This window comes from Hemiscyllium ocellatum, chromosome 1 (genome assembly GCF_020745735.1).
Source record: "Hemiscyllium ocellatum isolate sHemOce1 chromosome 1, sHemOce1.pat.X.cur, whole genome shotgun sequence".
Classification (NCBI taxonomy): Eukaryota; Metazoa; Chordata; class Chondrichthyes; order Orectolobiformes; family Hemiscylliidae; genus Hemiscyllium; species Hemiscyllium ocellatum.
The window spans coordinates 103,253,066-103,271,186 of NC_083401.1; the positions used below are offsets into that span (position 1 = coordinate 103,253,066).

The 18,121-nt window shown below is 39.4% G+C and overlaps 1 protein-coding gene across 4 annotated transcripts in view; it reads right to left on the reverse strand.

Annotated features, from left to right (window-relative positions):
* Positions 1-18,121, reverse strand: part of slc30a9 (solute carrier family 30 member 9) — a 149,095-nt gene that overhangs the window by 83,267 nt on the left and 47,707 nt on the right. For all 4 annotated transcript variants that reach the window (XM_060824535.1, XM_060824543.1, XM_060824526.1 and 1 more), the window contains 2 exons: positions 11,847-11,946; positions 5,215-5,307 (listed from right to left, as the gene is read on the reverse strand). In XM_060824535.1, coding sequence (XP_060680518.1) covers positions 5,215-5,307; positions 11,847-11,946 — 193 coding nt within the window. The remainder of the gene's footprint in view (positions 1-5,214; positions 5,308-11,846; positions 11,947-18,121) is intronic.

Sequence of the window (18,121 nt, forward strand, 5' to 3'; positions counted from 1 at the left end):
ACCACTCTGCTTGTGGCTCCATCTCACTGCCAACCAACTTGCCACAGAACAAGAAAAACAAACAAAAATAAGATAAAAGAGTAGAAGCAAAAGAAACAAAAGAACAGAAGATGAACCCTGGGCAAGAATCCTGGAGGTAGAAACCAAAGGCACAGTGTTATTTAAATGGGGAGACGTTCCAAAAATTTTTATTGTAGTGCAGAGAGATCTGGGTGTTTTTGTGCATGAAACATAATTACTTAACACATACTAACTTATGTAGGCAAATGGAATTCTGTTCTTTACTGCCAGGGAGTAGCAGATTAATAAGAGAAGTTTGTCACAACTGTACCAGGAGTTGATGATACTTGGAGTCCTGCATACAGTCTTAGATCCCCATTTGTGAATAGATGTACTGGCACTGGAGGCAGTTCAAAACTGCCACTGTGCCACTGATTCCTAGGATGAAGAGGTCCAAATATCATGAACAGATAAGCAAACTAGGCTTTTATTCATTAGAATAGAGTGTGAGGTGAGGGAAAAGCACAGCAGGTTAGGCAGCATCCAAGGAGCAGGAGAATTAACATTTCAGGCATAAGCCCTTCAGATGGAAAGCCGTCAGCTTCGTCTGGAGGCTCACTGAAGAGGTTACCTAGTATGATGACAAAACGTCTGAAAATGAACCTTCCAGCTCAGCGAGAAAAACTACAACCAGAACCTCAACCTGGAGCTACAAATCTTCTCAAAACTCACTAATGTTGCAAAGTGCTTTAAAGTCAATGAAGCACTTTGGAATGTAGTCCCTGTTGTCATATATAAAGTTCCATTTAATTCATGGTCAACAATGCAGAGAGTAAACTATTCAAATAGTTACTGCTTGGATCAACTGGTTCTGGAGCATTAATTTTTAGTATAAATAGTCAGGATGTTACCAGAGTCTGTGGTCTTCGTAAAGCAGATATCTTCGGTGTTTGTGATGTCAATGGAGTGATCTGAACTGGCATAATTTCTATAACATGATTGAACTTGTCTTAATTTGGCCAGCATTTCATTTCACAAGAGTCAAAACAGTCATTAATCTCTATAACATACTACAGCTAAATCCTCAAAAGGCTAAAACGGATAACTTTTGGATTTTGAAGATTGAAATTGAAATTTAAAAATGAGTTAATTTTAAGAAATTTTTATGACACTAACTATGGGTCACAATTTCAAGATTGCCAGCAAGAGATCTAGGAGTGAGATGAGTAGAAACTTCTTACTCGGGTGTTAGGATTCGGAATGTGCTACTTGGGAGAGTGGTGGAGGCAGATGCCTCAGGAGGTTTCAAAAGACAGCTGGATATATGTTTGAAAGTGAATTTAAAGAACTATAGAGATAGGGCTGGAGAGCTACTTGGGTAAGCTCTTCAGGAGTCAGTACAGACAATGGGTAGAATGGCCTCCTTTTGGACTATAAAATTCTATGATTTTATGTTTCTAAAATAAGTTGTTTCAAGAATCTTCTGTTATCAGATATAATCTACTATTCACAAACCCGTGTTGAATTGCTTTCTTTCCCAAATGCTCAAAATAGTGTGGCCTAAATCAGTGCACAGATCACTGAAGCCCAGGCAGGACAAGTGGAGGGAGAGTTTTAAAAAAAAACTCAGTACTCTCAGCTTTTGTAACGGGGCATAAAGTACACGGGTGATGCTGAACTTGTACAGGACATTTGATCAACATCAGCTGAAGTATTGTCAGCAGTGTGGTCACGTCATTGTAGGAAATGTATGAATATATTACAGATAGTGCACAAGAATGGTTTATAAGAATGGTTCCAGAAATGAGAAACTTCAGTTATGAAGATAGATTGAAGAAGCTGGGACTGTTCTCCTTGGAGACAAGGAATTGGAGAGGAGGTTTGATTGAGATTTCAAAACCATGAGCAGGCAGGAGTGAGTAGACAGGACGAAGCTGTTCCCAAATGTAAAAGAAAAGAATAGAGGGCACAGATGTAAAGTGATATATAAACAAGAGTGATGCAAGAGGAAAAAAAAACATTTTCACATAGCCAGTAGTTAGGGTATAGAATGCACTTTTTAGAAATGTAGTGAAAGCAAATTTTATTAAGTCATTGGATGATTACTTGGTTAGAAACAGTGTGAAGGGGAAAAGGCAGGTGATTTGCACTTGTACAGAACCAATGCAAGCACAAGCTAAACAGCCTCCTTCTGCGCTGCCACAACTCTATGAGTCTATGAAATTATACATTCTGTTCACCTCCACCATGTTAGACAGAGGTCTGTAGTTATCACTTTCTTTCTGGACTCCTTAAATAGAACTGAAGCTTAATTTTCCAGTGCAAATAAGGACGTTATTACCAAATATAGAGAACTTTGGAATGTCATGGATAATACACCTACAATACCTTCACCTATTTGTTTTAAGACTCCGCGGTGTAGACCATCAATTCCTAAAGATTGATACATTATAAGTCTCAGTATTTTCTCGCTACTATTTCTAATTTAGAAATAAATCCACTTAGTGCCTCCCTGGACTTAATTTCAAAAACCCTGCAATGTTTGTATTTTGTATTCATCTTCATAGTGGACAAAGCAGCTAAAAAAATAACAGTTTTGTCAGTTCTAAATTAGCTATCATGTCTCACCAACAATCTTTACTGGGCTCATAGTTCTCTTTATAATTTTTCCTTAATATAATAAAAAAACACAATCCTTACCTGATAGCTTTGACTAATCTAGGTTTTTGGACCTCAAACTTTTATATCCTTTTGTCTATTACTGCTCTCCAGGTTGGCTGGAGTTTCACTTTCCCACACACATTTTTGTTGCAAGCTTGTATTTTTAGTTTGAAATGTATCTCAACTGTTACCAGTAATTATGGTCACTTTACCACAGAAATTGAGCCTTTGATTTTTAGTGATATTGATTTCAATTACTACTATGAATCCTTCCCATGTGCTGTAGGGTTCTCTAGCAACAGTGGGATTTGTTGCTGAGTGTTACATTTATGGCTCTTGGCTCTGGTGTCAATCACAAGTATAAACATCTTTCCAACACCTGCCTTATGAAATGCTTCCATACTCGAGAACCAGTCATTGTCTCTTTTCCAAATAAATAGCCCTTGATTCTTCAACCTTTTCTGACAGTCACCTCTCCTTTCTTGTATAAAAAATTGTAGAAAATACTTTTGTCCCTTCTCTAGATATAATATTGCCTATTTATTAAGCGAGTATCAGAAGTATTCAAAGTACTTCAATGTGGTCTAAGGTTCAAACAGATCAAACAATTTCTCTGCTTCCAGTTGTATCCCTATAGAAATTAATCCAAATGCTTTTCTTAAAAAAAAAGGTCTTGTAAATCAGTCTCTCTAATTCTAACAATGTTATGATAATTGTTCACAATCTGCCAATGTGGGAACCTGACAGGTTCATTACTCATCACTAAATAACAATGGTGCCGAATCATTCTAAGAACTTATTTATCACTAGAGTTGTTTTGTTTCCTTGTCAAAGTTGAATATTTTCTCTTATATTGCTTCCAAGTTTCACTGCATTGCATTCTTATACAATCCTAGTACATCATATCAGCTTTGTAAGAACTCTCTCTTAAGTATCACATCCTCAGCAATTCCATCATGTTACTCAGTGTTGCAATGCCCAAACTGAAAGCCTTTCTACTATCAGTATGTATTTTAATAACATTGCTACTACAATTGTTTTCTCCCACATCCTATGAGTGATTAAATAACTAACTTTAACCTGAATGTTGTTACAACATGGGGTAACTCTCCTGCTTAATTTAAGCCAACAACATAGAAAAGACTTATCCTGTGCAGTAATCTGTGAAAATGAGGGGTCAAGAACTATTTAAAGTAAAAATTAACAACTTTATTTCTTAAAGTACAAGAGAGAACAATTAGCTACTTACAACTCCTTCCTCTCGCCTATGTTTTTACCTTCCCTTTCTACAATACGAGCCCAATAAAATCCCCTATTAAGATTTACCAGAAATTCAAATGTTCAAAACCAGCCAGATGTTGAATCTTCTCATTATATGTTCCTCTGTCTCCTTTCCTGCTTCTTAGGGATTTCGGTTTCACAGGTTACTGATTGATAAAGATATTGTTAAGAGAGCTATTTTCAGGCAGTCTGTACATGCTGGTAGCTTGACAGTTCTCCTCTCAACTGTTCAATTTTCACCAGTCTTATACCACCCAAAGCATCGGATTGTGTGAATGGCTTTTAAGATTGTCAATATACTAAATTCAAACTTGATTGGAGTTTGGTATTTTTCAGGATATAATTCAAACTGATTGGCCTAATTCAAATCGGTTTTGTAGTTTTCAGGCACCAGCTACCCTAGCTACTGGACCAGAAGGTTACATTATATCTTGTTCTGAAATCTTGGTGCTGTCAGGTAGTTCTACTAACTTTTAACTCAAAAAAGGTACAGTGCCCCTTACACCTTCATAATAATTTGTACTTGCACCAATTTTAGATCTTATGCATTCACGTACATAATTCCTTAGATAACAGTCCACACCTGTACCTCTACCTGCATGCATTAGTTTTGAATTTCCAACAAACATTAAGCCGATTCTCCAAAACTAAAAATGATATGGAAATACCAACTTAGACAGTTTACTCACATATTAGCACACAAAAGTTACTCTATTTAACTGAGAAAACCAGTTGATCTCAACATTCTATTGATTTCAGACATGAGACTCCTCACTTGGAATGTTATAATGGGTAAAATGGAAGAAAAAGAATCATTGTAGAACATCAGCATAGTAAAAGGGGACTATTACCGCAAGCAAAAAACAAAGCTTAGATTTATTCTTTTTCATAGCTAAACTGCCATAATTAACTGAGGCATAAACAGAAAATGCTAGTAAATCTCAGCATTTTTGGTAGCATTAGTGGAGAGAAATCAGTGTTAATGTTTCAGGTTGAGTGACCCTCCTCAGAATATAGTTAACTGAGGAATGGCATGGAGCATTAGAACATTTACACTTAGTACAAAAGATCAGAAGGCTGCAAACTAAATCCTCACTTCATTCAACTTGCAGTCTCAATAATACTGCAGCCATGACTTTATATGAAGGAACTTACCTGAAATTAAGAAAATAATGCAAGAAGTGTCTCAAAGTTAAAATTAAGTACACAGACATTAAAGTTAATAAATGCTGATATGCCATTAGTTTAGGAATAAAAACGAGCTATACCTACTTGGCTTCTACATCAGATCTTAAGTATACAGTAAACGTCTCTGTATCATCATGAGGACTTCGCCGTTTAATCTTCCTTAATTGTTCCAGATCACTGTGGGCAAAGTGAGAATGTCAGAGCTTTATCAAAACGGTTTACTATGTACACCATTGCAGTACTGCAACCAATATTGCAACCAATTTTATTTTATTCCTTCAAATAGATGTGAGCAGTGCTTTTGCCTAATTGTCCTGAACTGGTAATAACAACCTTCTTGAGTGGTTGCAGTCCAACAGGTGAAAGTACACCCAGCGGTCTTATAAAAAGAGAGTGTTCCAGGATATTTATCCAGTGGCAGAGGTTATACAGTGATACAGTTATGTCAGGATGGTGGAAGGAAACTTGAATTGGATGTTCCCACATTTGTTGCCTTGTAATTCTAAACTGTTGCAGATTTGAAAACTACTATTGAATGGATTTTGGAGAGTTGCTATACTAATCTATACATAATATAGTGACATGTGGGAGTTTGGAACCAAAGCCTTATACTCTGCTGATTTGCAGAAAGTAAAAGAAAAGTACATCATATTTGGAGATTTAAAAAAATTACATACCATAGAACACAAGCTAATCGCACAGGCCACAAAAGTGAAAAGAAAGATTACTAGAATACAAAACTTCAGTTACCAGCATCCTTTTGAAAAGGATATTAGTATCCATTAAGTTTGGCTAAACATAGGCTCTATTTGAAACTAAATCATATGACTGCATTCTCAATTCATTTTTTAAATAATATATTTATATTTAGAAAAAAGAGATTTTAAAATAATACAAATTCAAAACAGTACAAAAATAGTACAAAACTAAACCCAAATAATAAAAAAATTCGCCAACCCATCCTCCTATATAAACGTATAAAACATATATACAAGTATAAAATTAAGAAATCTAAACTAGCTATTTAAGTAAATAAACAAATACCTAACAACAAACAAACAAAACACTCATACATTCACAGTTCCTCCTCCCTGGATATTGGACTCATGAAACAATTGTTACAGCTATATAAAAGCCCTTGTTAGTGTGGCAGATAAATCTGTGTCCAGGTATTTCAGAAAGGGTTGCCATGTCTTGTAAAAAATCTCAGTTTTGTGGTGTACCATATTTGAGAGAAAATCCAGGGGAATATGCTCCATAACAATCTTCCGCCAACCCGATAGGCCTGGGGGGTTTTCGGATATCCAACCTAGCAAGATATTCTTCCTTGCACAGAACGTAAGAATATTGAAAAGTTTTTTTGTTATGCACGTCTGCAGGAAATACAATGGGTAGGCCCAAAAGGAGAGAAATAGGGTCCTTCTCCACCCCTACACCTAAAATCCTCTCCATTGCACCCCCCACAGCGCTCCAATATGTTTGAAGCCTGTCACAAGACCAAACACAATGGGTAAGAGTGCCCATGCTGACCTTGCACTTGGGACATGAAGATACCCCTGGTTTAAATTTTGACAAACGGTCTGGGGCTAAGTGGACCCTATGGAGACTCTTCAACTGTAAAGCATGGGTCCTATTGCAAATTGATATCTTCCTTGCATTCTCCCAAATATCCTCCCATGCCTCTGAAGAAACTTCAACACCCAACTCTCTTTCCCACATCTTGCAGAGTCGATCAGACTCATCGGAGGTGGCACCTCCCAATTGGAGATATAAAGTACCGACAGAGTATACTCTTAGCCCTTAGTACCCCTCTTTCTATGTCAGATTTGTAGGGATCAGTCAAAAGTGTGGTCTGTTTTTTGAATAAAATCCCGAACTTGAAAATAAAACGAAAGAGGTCTCTATTAGGTAACTCGTACTTCCGTATTAACGGATTGAAGGACATCATTACATCTTCCTCAAATAAATCACCCATGCAAGGTATACCCCTACCTGCCCAACGTTTAAATACTGACTCTATCATACCCGGTTGAAAAGCCGGCATACCTAATGAACAAAGATGTTTAGCCAATATTATCTTCCCTCTGCTGAATTGCCCTCCATGCTTTAACAGTATTGATGACTATTGGGTTATGACAATGTTTCCTAACTGTCCTCACCTTGTCCAAAAACAGCAAACTAGTAAGGGGGCACCTTGCCTGGGAGGCTTCGATATCTAGCCATATTGAAAGAGGGTCCCCACAAACCGAATCACCTCGCATAGGTCAAAAGCGAGTTTAATTGGTCATTTTAATGTTCGGAGGTTCTACTCCCCCCAATCTGAGCGGCAACTGCAGTTTGGCTAATTTAGTTGAGGGGCCGTTTACGCTGCCAGATAAAAGGAGCTGAACCGTTCAGTCTCCTGAGTGTTTGTTTATTGAAAATCAGGGGGAGCATCTGTATAGGATAACAAACTAGGGAGAATATTCATGTTAATAAGTGCTATCCGACCCAACCATGAGACTGGAAGTACGTCCCAACTTTGAAGACTTTGTTTAATTTTTTTCAAATAATGGAGTAAAATTGGCTTTGAACAGCCAATCCAGAACCGGAGTAACGAATATGCCTAAATACACAAAATCCCCCTGCAACCACCTAAATGGGAATCTATAGTCACTCTCAAGAGTGAACTCTTTCGTCAGACCACCCATAAGCATAGCCCCTGATTTAGCAAAATTAATCTTATACCCTGAAAAAGCGCCAAATGCGTGAATGCATTGTATCAGGCAAGGCACTGAAACTGCTGGATTTGTCAAGAAAATTAGAACATCGTCTGCATACAGTGCGATCTTGTGTAATTTTGACCCCACTTCTGGAGCTGATATATTGAGATCTCCACGAGTAGCATCTGCCAACAGTTCAATCACCAATATAAAAAGTAATAGTGAAAGAGGACAGCCCAGCCGGCTGCCCCTAGAAATATTTAAATTGCTTGATCGTACCCGTTGGTAATGACCGCAGCGAGAGGTACACTGTAGAGAACCTTTACCCATCTTATGAAAAACTTTTGCCTAGACCAAACTGGTCTAGAGTATAGAAAAGGTACGGCCACTCAACTCGGTCAAATGCCTTCTCTGCATCTAAAGAAATCACCAATCCCTGTATTGACTGCTGTTGGCATGCTTGAATTACATTAAGCAGCCTCCTAACATTATTGGAGAATCTGCGACCTTTTATGAAGCCTATCTGATCCTCTTTAATAATAGAAGTTACAGTCTCCAGTCTTAACGTGAGAGCCTTAGAAAGGATCTTAAAGTCCACATTTAAGAGCGAAATGGGCCTGTATGAAGCAGTCTTTCCGATCCTTCCCTTTAAGGACAAGTGAAATATTGGCCTCATTCAGAGATGGTGGGAGACAATCATGACTGTATGAATCATTAAACATGTTCAGCATTGGGCCTGACAGTATACTTATAAATTCCTTATATAGAATTCATTGAAGTCCGTCAGGACTGGGCGCCTTTCCACTCTGAAGCTGCCTCACAGCTTCCTGCACTTCTTGCTCTGATAATGGGGCATTGAGAAAGGACTGTTGTTTGGGAGTCACACCCGGGAGCTTCAGACCTCTTTAAACAAAAGGATTCCATTTTGGCCTGCCCCTCCTCACAATTCTCAGACTGATATAACTTCAAATAGAATCTCTGGAATGCCATATTAATCTTTTTAGAATCACGTTAGGTTCCCAGACCTTTCCCTAATTGCTGTAATGGTTTGTGAGGCACTTCTCTTTCTGGCAAGGTATGCTAAGTATTTGCCTGGCTTGTCACCATGCTCGTATAACCTTTACTTTGCAAAAGCCAGCTCCTTCTTTGTCGTCTGCGTGAGCATGGAATTTAGTGCACAGCGCAGTATTGTAATGCTCTGCAATTTGACCGAGGGTCTGTCAAAATAGGCCATCTCGGCTGCCTTCAACCGTGCTTCAAGAAGACATTGCTGCTCATCCTTCTGTTGCTTCCTACTGGTGGAATATGAAATAACTAACCCCTTGGCATAAGCTTTGGCTGTTTCCCAGATAAAAGGTGAGCTATCAACCGAGCCTATGTTGATGCCCAGGAATGCCTGAAATTCCCTAGACAAGTACTCCACAAACTTACTGTCCATGAGAATAAAGGGGTCCATTTGCCAGCACCTTGAATCCACGTGACATCTTTAATCTTAACCATGAGGTCCACTGGAGCATTATCAGACATTGCAATATTACCAATCGTACAGGATGCCACCAGATCCAGGGTTACTGCAGGTGTCAGAGAAAAAAAATCAATCCTCGTGTGACATCTATGCGGATTGGAGAAAAACGTGAAATCCCTGCCTGTAGGATGGAGACACCTCCAGACGTCCACCAACCCTAATTCCCCAGACAAACCCAATAACTGTTTAGTTTGTGGGGAGGATATTGAGGGACCTTTAGGCAACCTGTCTACTGTGGGGTCCATGAGGCAGTTAAAATCTCCCCCTATAATGATGTGCCGAGACTTGAGACTTATCAGTTTAGAAAAAGCACCTGCCAAGAATTTAAGAGAATGAGCTGGGGGACAATAAACATTTAAAATACCATATTCTTCCCCACTGACCAAAGCTTTAAGAATTACAAACCTCCCGTATGTGTCTTTAACGCATTCCAACAATTTAAATGAGATTTTTCCTAGCCAATATAGCCACTCCCCTACTTCTAGTATTAAACGATGAAAAATAAACTCAAAGCCATTCTCCTGCAATTTCAGATGCGCCTTGTCATCCAAATAGGTCTCCTGTAACAAAGCAATATCCACCTTCTCCTTTCTAAGACACAAGAGTACCTTCTTCCTCTTAACTGGTGAGTGACTTCCCTTGATATCCCAGGTACACTATTTAATCAAATCATTAACCATAATCTTCTGCAATTACATTTGAATTCCAGAGAGGAGGAACCAGAACCACAAATTGCTGAGCCTTCGTGTCGCATGGCCCACCAAATCTAAAAACTACATGAACTAAAGCCACTACATTAACAAACATACAAAATTATTAAAAATAAAAAGTAAAAAACAACTAGAAAACAAACCAACATATAAAGCGCCAATAGCACTGAGTAGGGGAACTCAACCCATGTCCAGAGGGGGCAATTACCTGTCCTGAACTGCCAATAAATAGGCATCTAACCATCTCAACCACCTTCACTTCTCCCAGCTTGAGCCGCATCGCAAGCACAAGCTAAAAAGAATAAACACCCCATAGAATATCAATATGAATAAAAAAGACATTCTTTTATTAAAAAAAAGGGAGAATAAATACCCCACCCATCCTTTGGTATGTCCTAACTTAGAAATTTAAAATGTACATCTTAAACAACGCCAGACATAGTTTGAACCAAATTATCATCAATAGAGGTAAAAGAAAAGGGGGAAAAACAAAGCTCCAACCGGATTTCCTTCATTTCTTTTGCAGAATGATAAACGCATACCCAAGCAACAATATTCGTACATACTACAATTGTTTAAATTAGGTTAGTTTGTCCACAAAGTCTCTTGCCTTCGCCGATGTGTCAAAGAGATGCATGGATCCATCTGAGGTGATCCGAAGCACTGCCGGATATCTTGGAGTATTGAATCCCATGCTCCTTCAGTCTTCTCTTGACACCATCATACGATTTTCGTTTCTGGATCACTGCTGCTGAAAAGTCCTGAAAAAAACACGATCTTAGACCCCTCGTGTATTAGGGTCTTTGTATTCTTCTTCTGGAGTCTTGAAGCCTCCATGACTCTCTCCTTAGCCCGGTTAGCCCGATAATGATGGAACTGCACCAGGAAAGGACGCCGGCGTTCTCCCAGACCCGACCTCCGCGCTGCGACCTTGTGAGCCCTCTCTATCTTCAATCCTCTCATGCCTGTCTCCAAGTCAAGGAATTTTGGAAGTCAATCTTCAACAAATTCCACAGGCCACTCACCTTCTTTACCCTCAGGCAGACCGATGATCCGAATGATTTTCCCCTGTTCTCAAGATCATCCACTTGGTCACGCAAATTATGAACCTGCATCTTCAGGGCTTGGATTTCATCTTTGAATGAACTGGCATGAGCTTCCACCACTGTGACCCTGTGCTTCACCTCATCCGCCCTCTTCTCCAGGTCTCCCAGCTGCTGCTCATGCTTCTGGAGCATGAGAGAGACTGGAGCCAGCTTCTCTTCAATCTGTTTCCGCAGCATCTCGCAAGATTTTGAGAGCTAGTTCACCAGGTCCTGGAGAGTAATCAGCTCAGAGGCTGCTGCAGGCTGAGCTGCAGACCTGGCCTCGGATGCTGCTCCTCCCTTTTTAGACATTTCTGGACAGCTAAAAATACAAGTAAGTCAATTTTTAAATGTTTCTTGTGGCTCCACAATCTTTCCAATGCCCCAAGAAATCCTGAAGACCTGGGTTGGGTGGTTTAAAGGACTATCATGCTCCTACTGCGATGCAAAGCTCTGCAGTGTGATCTTCTCAGACTGCCACCATCTCAGATTTCCCCCAATTCAATTCTTATCAAGAAGATTTTTGTGTAGCAGATTTCATAACCCAATTCTTGATTTATGTGCCACATTTATATACCTTTTCTCCATTGAAAGTATATGAATTAGTATATTTAGATGGTCTTTTTTGTCCTAATATTTTGCATAAATTTGAAAGAACCAAAACAAACAATTTGTTAGCAATGATATTAAATACCTGGGTTTCAGACAGAATTCATTCAATGCTCGCACGCCAGTGATGAAATTATTTTGAGTGTATGTGGACCCATAATCTCTCTTCTTCAGAATAGCTTTAACTGAAAAACATTGGGAAGAAAAATTTAATTAAAAGCAGTGTGAATAATAACAATAACCTAACTCCTGTTTGACCTTCTGCTGAGGGTACAAGTTTCAGTGGGGAGCAAGCAACCTCACAGCTCAACTGAGAAGTAAGGCACAAATACCTCTCCTGCAAGCACGCTAGGTCATATACACCTGATGTCCTCAAGAAACAGATAATATATGGAACCCAATTCCAAAGTGTGTGCAAAAAATCAGATGTGACAAACTGATATTCTTGAAATTAAGTACCAGAAGGCAATAGGTGATTTGCATCTCTCAGAAAACCTTCTTCTTTAAAAAAGGAATATCAAAATAAGACAATAAAGTTGCTAAACAGGACTAAAGGTTAAGTACTGCTGAGCTTAAGAAACAAGCTGACCAGACCAGCAGAAATAACATATCTGGAGACAGAAACTGAGAGATGATACTGTTTCTACAGGAAACAGACAATAGGAACCTAGTCAACTCCACTATAATGACATCAGAAAACCAAATGAGACTCATTTTAAGCAGTAAAGTTTGGATACCTAGATACCCTGTTGAAGACCATAAATTCAAACCATAAATTTGCATATGTGGTGCAGGTAAGATCGGAGAGAGAGTGGAGGACTCCGCGACAAGAGTTAAGTTGAAGACATGTACTGTACCTTAGAGTGTGAGAATGCAGGTACCTGTCATGTGACTGGTAGCAGAATGTCCTGGGAAAATTGAAAGATGTAACCTCGTGGTAACCTAGATACATGAGTTGCTTTCACAGCAGTCCAAATTTAATCTGTTTAAATTATGCCCCAAGATACTAAAACCGGTGAGGACTTGTTGGGCCAAATACCCTGTTTCCACACTGTAGGGAATCTAATCTAAATCTACAAACAGAGGAGAGTTGACAGCCATTGTTTGGTTTTGAAAATTGTTTTGCTGTAAATTTAATAGGTGCTTTATCGGATCAGTATGCTGTTATAGAGTGTGAGGTAGATAACAAATCTTTAAGACAAAGGAGACTTGAAGTTGTAAATAATTGTTGTTTAATGTTCACTTTTGGAGTTAAATAGTGGAATTTGGATAGATCCCAGTCATTCAAACTTTAACAAATTACGAAGCGAGATGAGCTTTGATGTTTTGTTTAATTAGCAGGAGGGTTCACCACTGTGCTGTAAGAGTACACACAATATATATTAAACACACTCACACTATCTCCTACTGACGGCCTAAGCTCCTCATACTCGAGAAAGCTTTGGAAATACTGAATACAAAAATGGCTGCAATGCAAAATGCTGTCAGAAGTTTCAAAAGTTAAACTATATCATGTTTTAGCTATAAAGCATCTGCAATGAATAAATCCTTAAAGGCTTAAAATTCTTCACTAATGAATTCTGTCATATCACATATTTTGCATCAACTGAAAGTCTGTCTCAGGAACAGATAACATTTCAATGTAGCCCAAAAACTGATGTTATATCAATGAACCATCTGTGAGGTCATGCAAATCAAGTGGCCTTGAAAAGCTGGTCTCACCCTTTAGAAACATTCACTCTGGATGTAAGTTTGTTCGCTGAGCTGGAAGGTTCATTTTCAGACATTTCATCACCATACTAGGTAACATCTTCAGTGAGCTTCTGGTGAACCACTGGTGTTAGCGACCGCTTTCTACTTGTGTATTTAAGTTTTCTTGTGTTATGTCATTTCCTGTTCTTTTTCTCAGAAGGTAGTAAATGGGGTCCAAGTCAATGTGCTTGTTGATAGAGCTCTGGTTGGAATGCCATGCTTGTAAGAATTCTCTTGCGTGTTTCTGTTTGGCTTGTTCGAGGATGGATGCGTTGTTCCAGTCGCAGTGGTGTCCTTTCTCCTCTTGTATGTAAGGATGCAGAAAACTAGCCACCAAATACATGAACATCAACTAGCCACAAAAAGGCATGACCCACTCTCACTACTATCCTTACATACAGAGGCGAGAGTGGGTCATGCCTTTTTGTGGCTAGTTGATGTTCATGTATTCTGGTGGCTAGTTTTCTGCATCCTTACATACAAGAGGAGAAAGGACACCACTTCGACTGGAACAACACATCCATCCTCGGACAGGAAATGACATCACCAACCCAAGGAAACCTAAACACAAATTGAAAGCGGGTCGCTAACACCAGTCCTTCACCGGAGGCTCACTGATAACCTAATATGGTGAAGAAACATCTGAAAATGAACCTTACAGCTCAGTGAACAAACTTACATCCAGAACCTCAATCTGAGCTACAAAACTTCTCAAACAACTCACTAACATTCATTCTGTACAGGAGGATCATGGGATTAGCAGCTTCTGCTAAAACAGTTCAAAATTGTAGCCCACAATGAAATCAGTGAAACCCATGACTGTGACATCAACAATGTAACAGAATACAAAAGTTATGATAGAGCTCATTTCAGCTTTAAAACACAGATAGAGGAACATAGTCATAACTGCTCTTTTGTAAATATGTGCTCGACTACAGAAGGACTTATAATTGGAGATTTTAACAAAATATTGAGTACAGCAGTGATTTGCATGTATGTTCAGGTAATTTTATCCATCAGTTTTCACTGCTGCGAATTAAAAGAAATAAGGTGAGTCAAGTAGCAGTTGGGCAACATTTAGAGAACAGTAATTGTAGTACCAAAAAGATTATTTATAGAAAAGGACAAGGAACATCCAAGAGTCAGAGTCACAGATGTACAGCACAGAAACAGACCTTTTGGTCCAACCTGTCCATGGCGATCAGATATCCCAACCCAATCTAGTCCCACCTGCCAGCACCCGGCCCATATCCCTCCAAACCCTTCCTATTCATATACCCATCCAGATGCCTTTTAAATGTTGCAATTGTACTAGCCTCCACCACTTCCTCTGGCAGCTCATTCCATACACGCACCACCCTCTGCATGAAAAAGTTGCCCCTTAGGTCTCTTTTATATCTTTCCCCTCTCACCCTAAACCTATTCCCTCTAGTTCTGGACTCCCCCACCCGTGAAAAGATTTTGCCTATTTATCCTATCCATGCTCCTCATGATTTTGCAAACCTCTATAAAGGTCACCCCTCAGCCTCCAACGCTCCAGAGAAAACAGCCCTAGACTATTCAACCTCTCCCTATAGCTCAAACCCTCCAACCCTGTCAACATCCTTGTAAATCTTTTCTGAACCGTTTCAAGTTTCACAACATCTTTCCAATAGGTAGGAGATCAGATTTGCTCGCAATTACTTCAGAGTGTGGTGGGCATTTGGAACGTGTTGCCAGCAAACATGGCAGAGGCAGGCATAGTAGATTCATTTAAGATGTGTCTGGACAGATGCATGAGTAGGTGGGGAGTAGAGGGATACAAATGCTTAGGTATTGACCGACAGGTTTAGACAGTACATTTGGATCGGCTCAGGCTTGGAGGGTCGGAGGGCCTGTTCCTATGCTGTAAATTTTCTTTGTTCTTAATATTCCAACAGTGGCCTAACCAATGTCCTGTAGAGCCGCAACATGACATCCCAACTCCTGTATTCAATACTCTGACCAATAAAGGAAAGCATACCAAATGCCTTCTTTACTATCCGATCTACCTGCAACTCCACTTTCAAGGAGCTATAAACCTGCTCTCCACGGTCTCTGTTTAGCAACACTCCCTAGAGATGTTACCATTAAGTGTACAAGTTTTGCTAAGATTTGCTTTCCCAAAATGCAGCACCTCAATTATGTAAATTAAACTCTATCTGCCATCTCTCAGCCCGTTGGCCCATCTGATCAAGATCCCATTGTACTCTGAGGTAACCTCCAATTTTGGTGTCATCAGTAAACAATACCTCTTATGCTCACATCCAAATCATTTATAAAAATGGTAAGTAGTGGACCCAGCACCGATCCTTGTGGCACTCCACTGGTCACAGTCCTCCAGTCTGAAAAACAACCCTCCATCACCACCCTCTGTCTTCTACCTTTGAGCCAGTTTTGTATCTAAATGATGAGTTCTCCCTGTATTCCACGAGGTCTAACCTTGCTCACCGGTCTCCCATGGGAAACCTGATTGAATGCCTTACTGGAGTCCAATAACAACAATTAATTCTGAATGAGAGACAATGCAGCTAAATTGCAGTCAAAGAGTGGCTTGATGAGGAGAGAGAGAAAAAGATGTAACCGGTAAAATGTGAACGTGACAAATTTCAGGCTGATATTACCAAAGGGAATAAGGTTGAATAAAAAGGGCGGAGATGAAGTGGGAAAAGTGAAATTAGAAAGACAGACCAAATGAGAAGAGACCAAATTCCCCTTTACAGTAGCTGTCAAAGACCTCTATAGGCATCTAAATAGATAAATGATCATAAAAAGGAGAGATGGATTACATGGGGATCCTAAAGATGATTTGCACCCAAGTTCTGCCATCATGTACTCAAATCAATTGAATGAGCTGACTATGATTTCCAACTCTAGGTACTAAGTGAGAATTTTACATCTGCCTTGCACTAGTATGAATCTGGTGGCACAATTTTTTTTTAAATACTGGCAAATTACAAGATAGATAAAGATGGACTTCAAGAGAATTAGATGGGCTAATGGAATGGACAATACTTGGCAAATGAAACTTAATGCAAAGAACTGTGAAGTATTCTATTTTGTTACAAAGAATGAGGGATACGACTCTAAAAAGGGGAACAGGCACAGGACATAACCATTTTGGATTTCAAGGTTATTGATAAGGTCTCACATGGGAGACTGATAGCAAAGAAATTTGGCTTACTAGATCCAGAGTGACAGGAAGCAAAGGGTGGTAGTTGAGTGATGGATGTTTGTATGATTAAAAGCCAGTGTCCAAAGTTCTGCAAAGATCAGTGTTGGAGCCTTTGCTGTTTGTGGTATAACTAAATGATTTAGGCCCTAACGTAGAAGTTCATTGATGATGTGAAAATTGAAGGAGTGGTAAATAGTGAGGAAAAAAGCCTTCGATTAGTGCTGGACAGACGGGCTGATCAGTGACAAATGGAATTCTAGAATCCACACTATAGGAAGGTTGTGATTGCAATGGGAAGGATGCAGAGGAGATTTACTAGGATGTTGCCTGGGTTAGAAAATTTTAGTTAAGACACATTGGATAGATTGGAGTTATTTTCCTTGTAACAGAAGACACTAAGGAAGTTGCTGATTGAGATGTATAACCTTATGAGGGACATGGATATTGCGTACAGAAAGGAGCTTTGCCCTTTAGTGGTGGGATAAATGGCCATGGGGCATAGACTTAAAGGGAAAGGAGGTGATGAGGAAAAGAAATCTTCAGTGAACTCAGGCATCTGGAAGTCACACCCATCAGGATGGTAGAGGCAGAAACCCTCGTAACATTACCAAAATAACATTTTAATGGTAATTAAATGCATCCTTGCAATGTCAAAGGCATACAAAGCAATAGACTAAGTGCTGGAAAATGGGAATAGGACAGTTAGGTGCTTGCTTTTGACTGGCACAGACTTGAGGCGCCAAAGTCCTTTTTCTGTGCTGTTGAGTTTTATGAAATTGGAGGCTTTGTATGTACAAATTGTTGAATTGTGTTTAGAATATGGTTCACATGGTATGTGTGAAAATGGATTTTGTAATCAGGAGAACAAAAACAAGAAAGTTAAGATGAATCTTTATAAAACACTGGTTCATAGCCCCACAAGTGCATTCCAATTCTGAGCAATGCACTTTTGAAAGATGGTGAATGTGCCAAAGAGAGTGCAAAAAAAAAACAAGAATGGTTCCAGGGACCAAGGACTCAGTTTCAGGAATAGATTGGAGAAGTTGGCCATCCTTAAAAGTGGTCGATTGTGATAGGTGATAGCTGTTAATCCTGAGATGCAGGGAATGCTCTGGGGACGCATGGCAAATGGTGAAATTTGAGTTCAATTAAAACAAACTGGAAATAAGAGGAAATTATACCATTATTGATTGTCAACAAAACCCCATTTGGTTCACTAATCTCTTTTGGGAAATTGGCCTACATGTGACTACAGACCCACAGCAATGACTCCTAATTAAGAATGGGCAATAAACGTTGGCCTAGCCAGTGATGTCCACATCCCATGAATGAACAAAAATGTAAATAGTCAGTGATCTGGAATGAGTAGATAAGGGAAACCTGTTCACATTGGCAAAAGAGTTGAGGGCCAGAGG